At 38.5% G+C, this 15,880-nt stretch overlaps 1 protein-coding gene across 1 annotated transcript in view; it reads left to right on the top strand.

Annotated features, from left to right (window-relative positions):
- Abca12 (ATP-binding cassette, sub-family A (ABC1), member 12) overlaps positions 1 to 15,880 on the top strand; it is a 171,821-nt gene that overhangs the window by 137,377 nt on the left and 18,564 nt on the right. Inside the window, exons 37-44 of the mRNA NM_175210.3 lie at positions 1,336 to 1,463; positions 3,034 to 3,121; positions 5,065 to 5,170; positions 9,298 to 9,352; positions 9,928 to 10,105; positions 11,557 to 11,672; positions 12,651 to 12,810; positions 13,869 to 14,122. Of these exons, the coding sequence (NP_780419.2) occupies positions 1,336 to 1,463; positions 3,034 to 3,121; positions 5,065 to 5,170; positions 9,298 to 9,352; positions 9,928 to 10,105; positions 11,557 to 11,672; positions 12,651 to 12,810; positions 13,869 to 14,122 (1,085 nt within the window). The remainder of the gene's footprint in view (positions 1 to 1,335; positions 1,464 to 3,033; positions 3,122 to 5,064; positions 5,171 to 9,297; positions 9,353 to 9,927; positions 10,106 to 11,556; positions 11,673 to 12,650; positions 12,811 to 13,868; positions 14,123 to 15,880) is intronic.

Genomic DNA, 15,880 nt, shown 5'->3' with positions numbered 1-15,880 from the left:
ATAACTTCAGCAAAGTGGCTGGATATAAAATTAACTCAAACAAATCAGTAGCCTTCCTCTATCTTCCGAAAGATAAACAGGCTGAGAAAGAAATTAGGGAAACTACACCCTTCTGTCATCTTCTTAGTTACTAATTATGTGGGTTTGTCCAGTTTGTCAAAATTCATCAAGCAGTGCCTTTATAATACACGTGGTGTTTTTATATGTGTAATGCAATTTGATTAAAAAAAAATAAAAGCTTCATAGCTGCACTGGCTACCTGGAGACCACTTCTGATTATCGAGAAGCCAATGCCATTCTGAAATGTGATTTTTAGGCCTATGTCACTGGATGTTCAGTGACATTCACTCTTGGCATTCCAGAGCTGTCTGTAATTTGATACATCTCACGTGTGCTGTGTGCTTCTGGCTCTGGGCCCGGGTGTGAGTGACTGATGAAAGGAAGAGGAGCATTATGCTAGACTTTTTCCAGGATAGAGATCATGGCAATGAACTTCAGGATCCAAAGAGAGCTAGGTTGTTACTCTTATGAGTGCAAAATATAAGTGTGTGAACATGAGTCTTCGAAGTCGGTTGGAATGCACACACCTGTAATCTTTGTACAAACAAGATCAGATTTTCAGTGGAATCCTCGGCTACATAGTAAGTTTGAGGCCAGGCTGGGCTGGAAACCCTGTCTTAAAATCCCAAATAATAAATAATAAATAAATAAAAACATAAACTCTAAATGAAGTCTGTTCAGGCAAACACAAAAACTCTCATTACTATATGTGTTACTTTCCTGTAAGCCTAAAATTAATTCTTAAATAATAAATATGCATGTACATGTAACTAACATGTAAAAATCTCCGTGTAAGCCCATATATTAGTGAAATCCTTACTCCTAAGTTAGGTAGCAAAAACTAACGTACTGTGAACTTTCAACTCACTGCTGTTGTTTTGAAGAGTTTTCCTCATAACATTGTTTTTAATTTGAGGCAGTTCCCTTTCAGATCCCCTGTAAATTCTTAAGGGACTCAAAAAAATGTTTCTGTTTCCTAATATTGTCCCCCAAAAGCTTACCTCATCAGAACACTGTGGGATGCTGGATTTGCTAACTCCGTTTAGCTTTGGATGAGTCCTAAACACATGTAGTTGCTCTGCATAAGTGACAATAGTTCTAATTTCTTGGCAAATAGACAAGTTGCCTTCTTTCCCAAAGCTCTTATGAATCAAAGGGCAGTTTGATCACACCTCAGCCCTTACAGTAATGGGCAAATCGGGACACACTGACGTTGTTTGTTTAACTTACACAGGACAGGCAAGAAGAACTCAACTTGATCATTTTATTTTCTAGGAATGCCCCAAATTCAACTATCATCCACCTCATAGAAGAACTTACTCTTCCCAAGTTATTTATAACCTCACTGGAAAACACATGGAAAATTATCTTATAACAACTGCAAATCATTTTGTGCAGAAAAGGTAAAAAATCTTCTGTTTGGAACATATTTAACTGATTTCCAGGTTTTAAGGTAACAGACATGCAAATTTGAAACCATATAAGTAATAGTTGCAAATTCGTTATATAGTGAACTTGATCATTGCTTCAATTTGATTGATTGATGATTGATCTGATCATTGACATGGTAACACAGATGCTTTAGTACTGTGCTCTGTGTCCTACATATAGAAATTTAAGCAATGACTCTAAATTAAGATACATTTGTGCAAACTGAAAGCCACTAGCTTTTTAAGGTCTTTAAATATATGGTTGAATATGTACTTGTTTTTTTTTTCTCAAAGCAATAGACAAGTTATTGACTGGATTGTATCTACTTAGAGTTTCAAAGCATGAATTTTTTTGTGACAGTTAGCCTGAGTTACAAAAAATAATCTCTCAAAATGTAGATTGTGTCTGTGAGTCCTCTACCTCTCCTTCATTCCTCAATGTCTATAAATTCTTCACATTCACTGCGAGATATTGTTGTTACAGATAAGTTAAAGAAGAACAAAACATGTTTTTCTACTCATCCATAGCCACTATTAATATTTTCATATTTTTCATTTCTAATTACAGATATACAAGTAAAAAAATTTCATAGAGATGGGTTTGGATAGAAACAAGTGTTTTCTATATTCAAAGATGTCAGGTGTTTCACAGAGTCAAATAATTTATGATAAAGTAAATTTATTATAAGAGAAAAGGATTTGTTATGAAAAACTAGTCTAAAAATCCACATTTTTAAGAAGCAATGGTATCATTCATGTGTTAAATTATATCTCTACACCATCTCATCTATGATGAGGTTATTGTAGAATAAATTGCACTGTCCTATTATTTAAGTTGAATTTAATTTGGTAAAACATCTAAGTTAGTCTATTTTGGAAATTATTACTTGAATTTGAAAGTCAATTTTTTTTAGAAGACCATAAACTGTCATGTCAAACTCACATCCAGGCATCTTAGAAGAGGGAAAAGAAATAGAGCCAATCAAAACTCTAGGAAATTTTTATTTAGAAGAGAAATTAAGTAATTTGAAAAAGGATAATAAGTTAGGTCATTCTGGTATCAATTACCTGAAAAGAATATTTAAGTGTTCTAATGTTGAATTTTGAGATGGAAAGAGGAAAACCTTAGATTATACCATTCCTTTTCAAAATGTTCACTGTGTATATGTAACCGCTTAATGTGGTGTGTCTGTAAAATTGTTACTTAGGCAGGGTCTTAGGTTATAGCTCAGGCTGACTTGGAACTCACAGCAGCTCTCCTGCCTCAGTTTCCCGAGTATTAAGATGACAGGCATGAGCCACCATCCCAGACAGTACCTGAGACTCTTGCCTTTAGTAATGACATACACTTGAGTTTAAATATGATAAAAGGATCAATAGAAAAATATCAGGTTGTATTTATCTACTTCTGGATGTATTTGTTGTATTTATTTCATTATGCAATCTGGGTGGAAAAGAAAAATAAAGTCCTACTTAAATATTTTAGATCAACTTAGGAAGATTTTACCCAGCAAAACAATATAAATTTTGTTGCTCTATGTAGATATGGAGGTTGGAGTTTTGGGATGAAATTGACTAACGACCTTCGTTTTGATGTGACAGCTGTCCCTGACAATAGAACTCTTGCTAAGGTAAATTTGGGACTTTCTTCTGGGAGGTCATGTAAATAGCGATATGGAATTTGTACATATAAACACTTTCATGTGAGAAACATAAAACATTCAAAATCAATTCTGTGTGGTGCATACATGTGCTCTAAGGGGGCACATATACACAAGAGCAAGAACACACGTAAAAACTGTGCACAATGGTGCTTCTTGCAGTAATCAAAAATGTAGCTCTAAACACTCATCTGCAATAGAACTTCAGTTCATATTCACTCACTCACTCACTCACTCACTCACTCACTTACTCATTCATTCATTCACTCAATCACTCATTCACTCACTCATTCATTCACTCATTCATTCGGTTGTTCACTCACTCATTCATTCATTCATTCATTCATTTATTCATAGAACTTTCAGCAGTGGAATTAATCTCTGATGCATCACTGTTAAGTATTCATTCATTCATTCACTTTCTCATTCATTCATTCATTCATTCACTCACTCATTCATTTATTTACTCATAGAACTTTCAGCAGTGGAAATAATCTCCTCCTGTGCATCACTGATAAGCAAAGAGAGATATAGACAGTAGCACTGGACCCTGTTCACCTTTGTGTAAGCATAAAGAGTACGGGACTCTCAATCACACAGTCAAGGACAGGGGTGGCTCAGTGCACTGGGTCAGTATGGAGCGCAGCATCTGGGTGATTGTTCTCATGTGTGCTGGACTAATGTGTGTTATCCCTATGATTTTTTTTTTTTTGTCTCACAATGCTTTTATTTTTCCAGCACTTTCTTCATGTCTGTATCACAACTTCTTAGAGAATGGCAATGTGGGGCTCTTAGCCTCACTTCTCACCAAACCTGGAATAGTAACAAATCTAATAGAGATAAATAAGCCCACTGTTTTTTTTTTCTTCTTCTTCCAGATAGCAGCAATGCTTTGAGCCAAGCCAGTCACTGAGTCAGACACATATGACTGCCCAGATGATAAACAGCAATTATAAGGATTTTAGTTGTTTACTTATTTTCAGTCACAGAAAAATTTAATATCCTCTGAACATTTCTCTTTGGGTATTGAGAGACACAGAATCAGGGTGAAAGCGGAGCAATTAATATTCATTTAGTTCACGATTGTTCTATGCCAAGAAGCAGTTCACCTTTTAGAAAACGAAAATTAATTCCATTCTCCAGCAATCCTACTCCATAGACACTGTGGGACCCAGATCGTCACAAAGCTGTGTGGGAAATAACAATCCTGGGGACTTCGGTGTCCCCTTTGCTCCCCCACACACTGAGTTAATTTCTTTTCAAAATCAAGGGACTTTCTAATGTGAAATTACCCCTCTCTAAATCAGAATGCAAATTTTAAATTAACACCATTTAAAAAGCACACTAGTATTTTAAACACCTTGGTTTTGATGTAGAAGGTAAAGTAACTCAGATCCTGAGGGCTACATATAACTAGGAACAGAAAGTGTGTGTGTGTGTGTGTGTGTGTGTGTGTGTGTGTGTGTGTGTGTGTGTGTGTGTTGGGGCGTAAAACTATCAGTTTTGTTGTTAAGGACACAAGGCTTGCATATTGTTAAAATTCCTTCCTCTACTCTGTTGCCACCCGTTTTTACCACTGCTGTTTTATCCCTGCTTCACTCTCCTCTAGAATTCTCGTGGGTCCACTGCGGAGATGCCGATGGCTTCTCCAGTTCATTTCAGGTTTTGCCTGTAGAAGCATCTAGAGCAGCTGCTAAGTCAGCTGTTACTCTCCCCACCTGTAAACCGAAAACCCACAGCTCCATCTACAATCAGCACTCCAGGGGCACTCCAGGGGTACCTTAACTATCTTCCGAGGTGGAAGGAGTCACTAGTAAATTGAGACTTTCCTTTAAAAATAAAGTATCCTACCGGATATTTTAATGTCTTACTCAAATACAATCCTGATCTTGTCTCCTTTTGAAATTTGGCAGGTGTGGTACGATCCGGAAGGCTACCATTCCCTCCCAGCTTACCTCAACAGCCTCAACAACTTCCTCCTGAGGGTTAACATGTCAGAGTACGATGCTGCCCGACACGGTAGGGTCCCTGTACAGAGCTGTCTCTAATTATATTCTTTTTTCCACAGCCTTCCATGCAAACACACTCCCTGTATCTGCTTCCCCCGTTGACGGTGGTGCTCTACGGCATCTAAATTAGGGATCTTCAGAGAGGGTTTGGAAATAGTAACTCCTTCCAGATGGAACATTCCAGATGACACCCTTAACTTCAGATTAATTTAGTTTCCTCACTTATCAAATCAGGAGAGTAACACCCCCTTTGTTCTCACTGCTAGCAGTGATGGCTTGTGGAAAATACTTCAGAGCTATTTATTTGTCTGCAGAAAAAAAGCTGACCAGTAAATTAATATTCATAAGTATTCACAGATCTACATATGCAGACAAAAACATTATGAAAAGTATTCAGTTCTCACCCAGTAGCCTGGCTGGCCTGAAACTAATAGAGATCCACTTGCCTCCTCAGTGCTGGGCTTAAAGTTGTGCCACTATACTTAGTTATGAAGTGGTACCACCATACTTAGTTATGAAGACAAAACTTTTAAAACACAAAGTTCTACACTGCATCCAAAGTGGTGGTACCACATACTGAGGATATATGACACATATGTTATGAAAAAAAAAAAAAAAACCTTCCAGTTTGGGTTAACATTACTGTTTGCTCCTACGCTTTCTCCGAGGTGCTAAAGTGGGATTTGAACTCGGGACTCTCTGAGTCCTGCCTGTCCTTTTGCTAATGCTCCAAGCTGTTTATCCAGACTCAGGCAGATCTACTCCAGTTCTATTTCCCCACAGCCCTCCACATCATTTTTGAATAGGACTGGGATTTAAAAGAAGTTGATTTATTTATTTTTTCTAACTCAATTACTGTTCATCAGACCATTTCATCTCCTTGAGCCTTGCTCAAATTATTTTTCCATATGAACCTAAAAAAATAAAAAGAGAGAGAAAAATGAAATAATACATTTTCTGGCCAGGGCCCAGACTCATAACCAGCCTATTAGGAGGGATCGATGACACAAACTGTCTTTTATAAAAGCTGACCCTCCCCCATTTTCCTTCCATCACCCCACCCCTATGCATTCTGGTGTCTGCTTTTGTGCTGATAATTGTGGAAGTAAACTATAGTGTCAGACACTCCCTCTAGCAGCAGTCTTCAGATATCTTCCTTTCAGAGGAAATGGTGTTTTTATCCAACTGTTTTGGCATTTTTTTTTCCCTAGCGGGAGGAACTTTCAAGAAAATAACAAGATGGGTAGTCCTTAGGTATAGCACATTAATAAAGGACAAAGTCAAAAGGGGTCAATGAAACGAAATGGTGACGGAAGCCAGGTGAGTGTAACCTGGATTGAAATGCTGTTGGAAACCCTTCCATTGGGGTGGTTTATTCAGAGCAAAACCATACATTGTGACAGACAATAAAAGCAGAGAAGCTATAGAAATAGCCAGGGGGATATAGCAAAGATACAGAGAGCAGGAGGATGCCACCTTGTCTAAAGGGTTGGCTTCTGGAAACCTGTGTCCTGGTCTCTTCTACAATTAGTCTTCATTACTGAGACTAATATAACTGGAACCACTTGAGATTCCTTCAGGTTTGTTTACCGTTGTGCTTTAAGTTGCAGAAGACAAAAGAATCTGGCAGCATAAAACTTATGCTGACCCTGAGATGAAATTTATTTTTCAATTTAAAAATAAAGCTTAAATAAAGTTATATATAAATTATGGAAAGCATGTCTTCTGTTCCTTGTTAATTTGTCTATTTAAACACAAAAAATGACAACAGTCTGCCCTCTCTGGGAGACATTTTATTCCTTTCAAAGAAGAAATCAAATCTATGTCACTCAAAATATGTGAGTGGGGTCTCCCATGGCAAGAGAACCTAATCCGCCTGTAAAATTCAACCTATTTGCCCTCACCACCTCTTCCTCATGATCCTTCACATGTTTGAAGACATCTTTGAAGGATTCCAGGTGAACTGGGGTTTTTCTTTAGCTGTAAAATTCATTTTTCTCTGAAGCTTAATATGCTAATAAAATATTTTAATTAGCTTTCATTGGTAATGTCAATATCTGTTACATTCATGTGGTTCCCTCTAGTGGTTAACTTCATGTGGAAAAAAATCTGTGTTCTACCTGAAGAATATTGGTTTGCATGTTTCCTCTGACAAATGTTACACTCCTATGTGCTCCTCCCACCGTTTATCGCCTCGGCTGCAATGGGCACAGGAAGCATTTCATTTTAGCTTGATATCTATAGAGACCACAGAAAAATGCCTACTTTTGATGTAGGTTCCATGGAAGGACGATACTACTAGAAACTTTATTTGATTTGCTTTAATAAGCACCCATTGATTGGTCATGCACTAAAGACACAATGCTGGATGCTGGAGGCTATGGGGAGACTTACGATACAGGAGTTCAGTCCTGTTTAATTCCAGGACTCAGAAGAGAGGCAAAGGCAGGCGCATCTGTGCAAGTTTAAGGCCAGCCTGATCTACATGGTGAGTTCCAGGCAACCAGAGTAGAACAGTGAGAGCATATTACAAACAAACGAACAAACAAACAAATAAATAAACAAACAGAAACTATTAATCTTCACAGAAAATAAGAGAAGTAAACTCCCATATAATGTGATTAAAAGACAGAGGTCAAAATGGGTTTGTTGTCGTTGTTGTTGTTTTCTTTGTTTTTGTTTTTGTCTTTGTTTATTTTTTCAAGGTGCCATTTGTCTTAGTTAGGATTACTACTGCTGTGATGAAGCACCATGACCAAAGCAACTCAGAGAGGAAAGGGGTATATGACCTACACTTTCATATTACTGTTCATCACTGAAAGAAGTCAGGGCAGGAATACAAACAGGGCAGGAACCTTTTGGCTGGAGCTGATGTACAGGCCATGGAGGGGTGCTGGTTACTAGCTTGCCCTTCTTATAGAACCCAGGACCACCAGCCCAGGGTTGGTTCCACCTACAATGAATTGGGTCCTCCCACATCAGTCATTGACTAAGAAACTGCCTTACAAGCTTGCCTACAGTCCCATCCTATGGAGGCATTCTCTTAATGGCGATTCCCTCATCTCAGATGACTTTAACTTGTGTCAAGGTGACATAAAACTATCCAGCACACTATTGTTGAGGACTTCAACTTAAAGTGTCATACTCATCTTATTAAATGCTACAAATTTAAGTTGCCTAGAGAATATGTCCAAACATTGCACCCAAGTGTCCCAAAAAAATGTCCTAATATATCTCATACAAGCAGTAAGTAGAAAAGTTCTTGCTCGGTTTATAACTGTTTAGGTGCAGAGGAGACCCACAGTCTCCTGTCCTCCCATTCTTTCCCTCATTTATCTAGACAGCTCAGTTCATATTACAGTTTTTGGGAAACTTGCCTGTCCACTTTTGACTCTGGCCAAGTAAGACCCTTTCAGAAAGGAGAGGAAAAAGCCTTGCTTCCAATTCAGAAAGTATAACCAACTCTGAGAAGTCAATACTTTGTGGTCGAGGTGGAATTAAGTGACTACTAATTAAGTGTGGGTGCAGTGAGAAGCTCTTGGGCTTCCTGAGTTTTGATGGATATGCAACATTGAGATTCCCAGTCCCTACTCTGGTAGGACTTTCAAACAATAAGCATCTTGGAAATAGTAAAAGAGAAAGGAGCATGTTCTCACAAGACCATGCTTCCTGGCCATTGTCATTAACTCAGGAAGGAGGATTAGAATTGTGTTTGATCTAACGAGAGGCTTGTATGATTGATGCCCAGTTGAGTTGTTTATTTAAGTGTATTCTATTTCTGAAGTATGGCTGAAATGCAAATAGGAATGACCAGACAGAAGAACATTAGAAGCAATCATTAGAATGTACTCCAGAGTATGGCATGCACTATATAAGAAGTAGATGTTCTTAGTTTTTTCTAGAATGTTCTACACACAAGTAGACGTTGTTTATTTTCATATTAAGAGAAGACCAGCAATCACAAGAATTTGATGGGATTAAGGATGGGGAAAGCATTATCCTTTAAATAAGAACCTTTGAAGTACAATTCTTTGATTCATCTTGTAAGAAACAAAGCATCATGTATTATTCATGTAAAACTTGATGCTCCTCATTAACTAAATACCACCTAACAGCAGAGCTCTCCCTTCTTTCTAGGGATCATCATGTATAGCCACCCTTATCCAGGGGTACAAGACCAGGAACAAGCCACGTAAGCACATCTCTTTCCTTGACATTACTGCCTTCCCTTTGGCATAGCTGCACTTCTGTAGAATGTGCAATAATTGGAAATTACAGTGGTATTTGAATCGATGTCAATCTAGAAGGGCTGGTAATATAAGTCACTGACTGGGACAAAAGGAAGTTTCTGGAAGGGTGTGGAGAGGGCTGCCAAGTAGAGCTTGTCGACTGCAGATTCACTGAGTCTGCTGCTTTTATGAGTCAAGTGCACAAGTCCTTCATCATTTTGACTTCCCTGCATAGCATTTAAGTACTGTTTCTTTGCTCAAGATCTATATATCCCTTGCATGCACTCTGTAACCCTTGGAGACCGAGGCTTTTCTATCACGCATCCCTGGCCAATTCAGATGCACTAGCGCTACATTTATTCCAGGGTCACAGAAGAGTCATGTCAAAGATAGTATCTGGCTGCCTTGCAGGACGCCTTATCTGTGTCACAGCCAGCTCTTGTTCTGCTTTGTTGATGGTTTTAGTCATGAATCTTCCTGAAAGGAGAGGAGTTCCAAAAACTTATGTGTACTTTCCTCTCCCTGTTGCTCATGATAGAATCAGCAGTTTAATCGATATTTTAGTGGCGCTGTCCATCCTGATGGGCTACTCTGTCACCACTGCCAGCTTTGTCACCTACATTGTCAGGGAACATCAGACCAAAGCCAAGCAGTTGCAGCACATTTCTGGCATCGGTGTGACGTGCTACTGGGTGACAAATTTCATCTATGACATGGTGAGTAATTTTTGTCATTGCAAGACAGTGTCAATTTAAGTAGAAGTCTATCAGCTTTGTATTCAAGAGCTGTTTGATCTAATTATTCAAATTATTACTACAAGGACAGAAAATTATGAAAAGCCAATTGAATCAAGCTTATATCATCTGATGGTTGGAAGGCAAAGAAACCTATTTTCTCTTATCTCTGAATATCAGATTCTTAGAGTGTACATCAACATACAGATTCCTGGGCCTCTCTCCAGGTCTATTAAATTTGTGTCTTGGGAAATGGAGTGTCGAAAGTATGCATTTCAAACAAGATCCCCCAGGTGACTTTTAAACACATTGAAGTCTGAGAACCACTACTGTAGCAAAATAGAAGCTTAAAAACATTACCCCATAGTGCCAGATAATCAAGCTTATAAAAATTTAATCAACTAATAGTGAAAAATTTAAAGTAGTAGCTCCTGCTGAATGGCACACTAGAGAAGATTAGCAGGGACAAGGAGGGATGTGTTTCATTGACAGTGCTCTCTGTTATGTAAAGTGGTCCCCAAGTTCAGATGATCGTTCTTGCCTCCAAATGTACCAGCATTGGCCAAGAGCCCAGATGAGTACGCACTTGCCCGTTATTGCAGCGACTGTCTGAGTTGTTGTCAAGATCATTGGCTTGAAGAGTTGGAGAGTAATTAACCACAGATCCATTTTGCTAATGCATCCAGTGAGGTCTGAAATGTGCCCGTTGTAGAAGCCAAGTCGAAAAGAATGCTAATGACCGCTCTGTACTTCACAGGAGCTTAAACGCTAAGGGAGCTTCAGTGTGTTCTTCTGTGAAGGTCTACTCAGTACTGAGATCCTGTTATCAGGACTACTGGTGCTTGGGTGCCACTCACAAGATTCCCTCGACCACCTCCACCTTCGCTGCGTGCGTTTTGCGGCAAACTCTTAAGCTTCTAATATTTTTGCTTGTGACCAGAATACTGAGGTTTTTGTTCAGATAACTGTGATTTCAAGAACATGTGAGAACTGTTGCCCTGATGCTTTGCACGAAATGCCTAACACTGATAACCAAGTCTCAGAAAGCAGCCATGTGAGAGAGTAGCTGCATCCAAAATTAAATCAATACTTTGAGGACTGACTCTAATACCAAGAAACCTGGCTTTCTTATCTTTCTCCCAGAACCCCTGTCGCTGAATGATCCCAAGTCTTAAGCCTTGAGGCAGGAACACCAGGGATTTCTTGTGTATCTATATAGATTAAAATTGCCTTGACCTCATAGTAGGGAAGACAAATTCTAAAGTGAGATCAATGTAAAATGAGCTGAATGTTACAAGCAACAGGAAGATAAATAAAAATTCATTCCCTCAGAATTTTTCTAGGTCGACTTATTGCAGAGTTAAATAAGGTGGGTTATTGATTTTAAAAGACTGTTCACCATATACTAAACATTGTTTTGTCTATATCCATAGGTCTTCTATTTGGTTCCTGTAGCATTTTCAATTGGTGTCATCGCAATTTTCAAGCTTCCTGCCTTCTACAGTGGAAACAATCTAGGCGCTGTATCCCTCCTACTTTTGCTGTTTGGGTAAGCTGCTGATTAAGCAACGAGAAAAGAATTAACAAAATTAAGCATTCCTAGACAAAATAGGACCTTAGTCTTGTTAGTTAATTTCCAATTGTCTTGGGGTCATTTAACATGAGTGATGACTAATGTATTTCTTGCTAGTCTACAGCCTGTAAGTACCATACTTCTGAAAATTAATGTTGTTATCACGAACAGGCACTTACTGGGTATCATGCATTGTACCAATTTATACAAATAATCTAAAGTATGTAAAATAAATATTTTAGAATGACCAGAAAATGATGGGTATGTGTGGGTATGTGTATTTACAAAGTACATGACTATGTATGGCTTTAGAAGGTACATGTAAATTTGTGTCTATTTTTATTTATCTGTTCATGATAGGTAAGGGCATAAATACTGTTGTTTTATGTTAGAATAATACAGGTTGCATGATGTAATTGACATTCAGTGTAAAACTTGATTCTATTACAAAGGCATGGGTAAAATCAATTGTTTAAAAACTGAGACAACCAGAGGGCCTTTCTGTTTTTAGATCTATTTAAACTGAAGTTGCTCATCTTTGCCTAACCTAGGCCACCCATCTTTTAACCAGACCTTGTTAGCTACCTACAACAATGTAATTATCTTTCCTCAGTTTTAAATGATCAGATTTATCCAGTTTGAACTCCTATTTCTGAGCAGCAGAAGTCTTGCCTGGACAGAATAACACCATACCCTGGTGGGAATGGATCTGTAGTTAGGACAGAGAAACTATATGGGTTCTTTAAAAGAGAGGCTTCTTGTTGTCATTTTAAAGACATCCTTTGAGGGTCTTTTGTCAAAATGAGGAATGAAATATAGACCTAGCTTCAGGGCTTGGCCACTCTCCTCTCATGTTTACTGTTCCCTGGGAAACCCATCCAAGCTTGATTTTATTGTTTTGTAGACTAGAATAACTAAGGCGTAATTTTAATTTTTAGTATTATTGTCCTACAGCTATGCAACATTTTCTTGGATGTACCTGCTGGCTGGCCTCTTCCACGAAACAGGAATGGCCTTCATCACTTATGTGTGTGTCAACCTGTTCTTTGGTATCAATTCCATCGTTTCCCTGTCGGTGGTATACTTCCTTTCCAAGGAAAAGCCTAATGACCCGGTAAGGTGTCTTATTCGTTACATAAACCTCAGTGAACAAACCAGAAACCTTCACGTGGCCCATGTGGAAAGGTTTCCTTTATTCTGTATTTAAATAGGAAAAACTATCATTTGATTTTATTCAATTTAGGAAAAGAGAAAGTATAGCTTTAAAAAAATTAAGCTCCATATAGGTTAATGTTTATTATTGTATTTACTGAATGCTAATAATACTGATTTTTGCTAGGTCTTGAGTAAAGTGGTAGATACAAAATCAGATAGATTGTATGGCACCTACTGGCCAGCTAAACATTCTACTCATTAATAAATCCCTAAGGTGCAGTGGTGGCAAGATTGGATTGTATATGTGGCTGTGGGTTAGGATTCATTTGAACACTCATAAAGAAAAAAAAATGCCTTTCAATCATGTATTGGAATCTACTTCATTGTAAGCATCACTCGCCATTCAGAGCTAACAATTATGATCAGTGAAAGAGAAGCTTTAACGGTCCCAGGCAATTGAGTGCAAAAGAATAGAGGGGAAATGAAGTGAGGTGAGGGACAGGCAAGGCCACTTGAGGAGAAGGAAAAGGGTAAGGAGGAAGTCATTGGCCTACGCGTGAATAATGCGAGAATGAGCCGTTTCTGCTTCTTTGATATCTGTTGTCTCTCCTTGCATCTCATTTCACAAGCTCTTTCTGTCCCTGGTTGAGATTCCCTAAGGTCAAAGATTTCCCCGAGCCCTCTCTCAGGAACCCCCTGATACTGCTTTGAATCCCAACATCCTAGCCAGGTTTACCTCTCCCGCTGGATCTGAACTCGGTCTAGAAGGGATTTTTGTCTCCAGAATTGGACCTGATACCTTGGGCTACTTTGAGAAAAACATTCTTTTTACTTGCATTTTGATGATAAACTCTGTCATACTGTCATTTAGGTAGCAGATACATTATGATATTGCAATATACATGTGAACTACTTGCTGAGCTGCATAGGCGTCGCCATCTGTCTTCACCCAGTTTTAAATGCCTTGTCAATTAGTTGGAATCCTAAAACTGCATTTGGTTCTTTCTCTTGTTTCAGACGCTAGAACTTATTTCTGAAACTCTCAAGCGGATTTTCCTGATCTTCCCCCAATTCTGTTTTGGCTACGGTTTGATTGAACTTTCTCAGCAACAGGCAGTCTTGGATTTCTTAAAAGCCTACGGTGTGGAATATCCAAGCGAGACCTTTGAGATGGATAAGCTGGGGGCAATGTTTGTGGCCTTGGTTTCTCAGGGCACCATGTTTTTCTTGTTGCGACTCCTCATCAATGAGTGGCTGATAAAGAAGCTCAGGTAAGCCAGATGAGAACAGAATTTCCCCTCCAGGAAAATGCTGGACGAGCAATAATCTTGGTGTTTCCTCTAGTAACACCTCAAAGCCTACCTTAGAGCCTCTTAAAACATGCTAGCATAAGTTATCATTCATTTAAGTCTAAGAAATAGTTGTCCAGCCTTTCTATGTGTTCTTGGTGACAACACTGACAAACCTCATGCATAATGTGTTGTTGTAAGAGACAAAATTAAGTAAGCTCAGTTGTCACCCTAAAAGAGAGTCAGTGAGTTGAGGAAGATGATACATGCAGAAGTGAGAAAGACCTTCGAGTGTGTAGTATAAGCAGCGAGTCTGGGAGGAGATGACTGGGATGAAGCAATGAGAGCATCAAAAATGGAAAGACAGACACAGCCAAGTATATTTAGCCCTAACTATTGCTATCTTCCTAGGAAGCATTGCTAATGATAACAGCGTAAACTTCTGTACACTTGTATAGTGTTACATCACCACACTGGCCATTCCTAATAGCAAAAGGGTGGGAACAAGCAGTGTACCTTTACTTAGGGATTGCTTAATATATACATCTATATTCATAAGTTTAACACTAGTTAGCCATCAGAAGGCATGATCGAGGAGTGAGGAATGCGACTCAGCAGAGAACACTGGCTTTGTAAGCATGAGAACCTGAATTCAGATGCTCACGGCCAGCCTGCAAAGTCCAGGCAAAGGCCTGTAACCACAGCTAATATAACCAAAACTGCAAGCCCTAGGTGCAATGATAGACTCTGTATCAAAGGAATAAGATAGAGAGTGATGGAGCAGACACCCAACATCCTTTTCTGCATGAGTGTCTTCATGGTCAAGTATTCTTGCACATGTATTTGAATACGTACTTAAATATAAAGCATGCACACACAGAGAGAGAATGATCCATATCTATGTATTATTTGTTCTAACAGTTATTAAATAAAAGCGAAAGGTTAAGATGAGTATTATGTATGACCATGAGAGGTAAGAAGAAATGTACCCTCTTTATAATAGATTATCTTTATTGTAAGTGTTGCTTGAAGACTGCTTACTTTTGACATCCTATTTTCTGGTACCATTTTAACTTTAATATGAGCCTGCATTACGTACTGAAAATAAACATTTTAATTAAGTAATAATAAAAGGAAGAATGAAGAAAGAGAAAAGTGTTATAGACTACTTAATTAAAAATTATACTATTTGATTGGAAGATAGAATAAATGTAATGAATAGCAAGTTATCTCAGCTTACAGTGTGACTGGAAGGTTATGGGGACTCTTGAATACTTAAGAAAGAGATCTGGTTTAGACCTTATTTAACAAGCCAATGGCAGTCTATTAAAGCTTAGCGAGCAGAGAATAGTGCAACCACGTGATACCTTAGCAGGTGTCATTTTTGTAGAACCAGTGCAGACTAGGATGCAAGAGTCAGAGACATAGGGGCAGTGTGAGGTGACTAAGAAATGTTGGTAAAACTGAACCTTATAGTAGAGTTAGAGAGTCAGGAAACTGGTCCATGACTAAGGCATTTCCAGTGTTTGGAGACTGACTGCATGAATGGGCTTTTAAGCTAGAATAGATACAAAGAAAACACCATGTTTTGGAATCCTGGGACTGTTTTTAAAAGAAGCAGAGATTTTCAGGGTAGACCTGAAATAACTGATTTGCAGAACTTTAAAAGGTTTTGCTTTCTTTTGATTTGGTGTTTGTTGGGCAAGACTGAGGTGAGGCTGGGACTTAGAGATTCTGCAA

This window comes from Mus musculus, chromosome 1, assembly GCF_000001635.26.
Source record: "Mus musculus strain C57BL/6J chromosome 1, GRCm38.p6 C57BL/6J".
Taxonomy (NCBI): Eukaryota; Metazoa; Chordata; class Mammalia; order Rodentia; family Muridae; genus Mus; species Mus musculus.
This window is presented reverse-complemented; position numbering and strand designations above follow the sequence as displayed.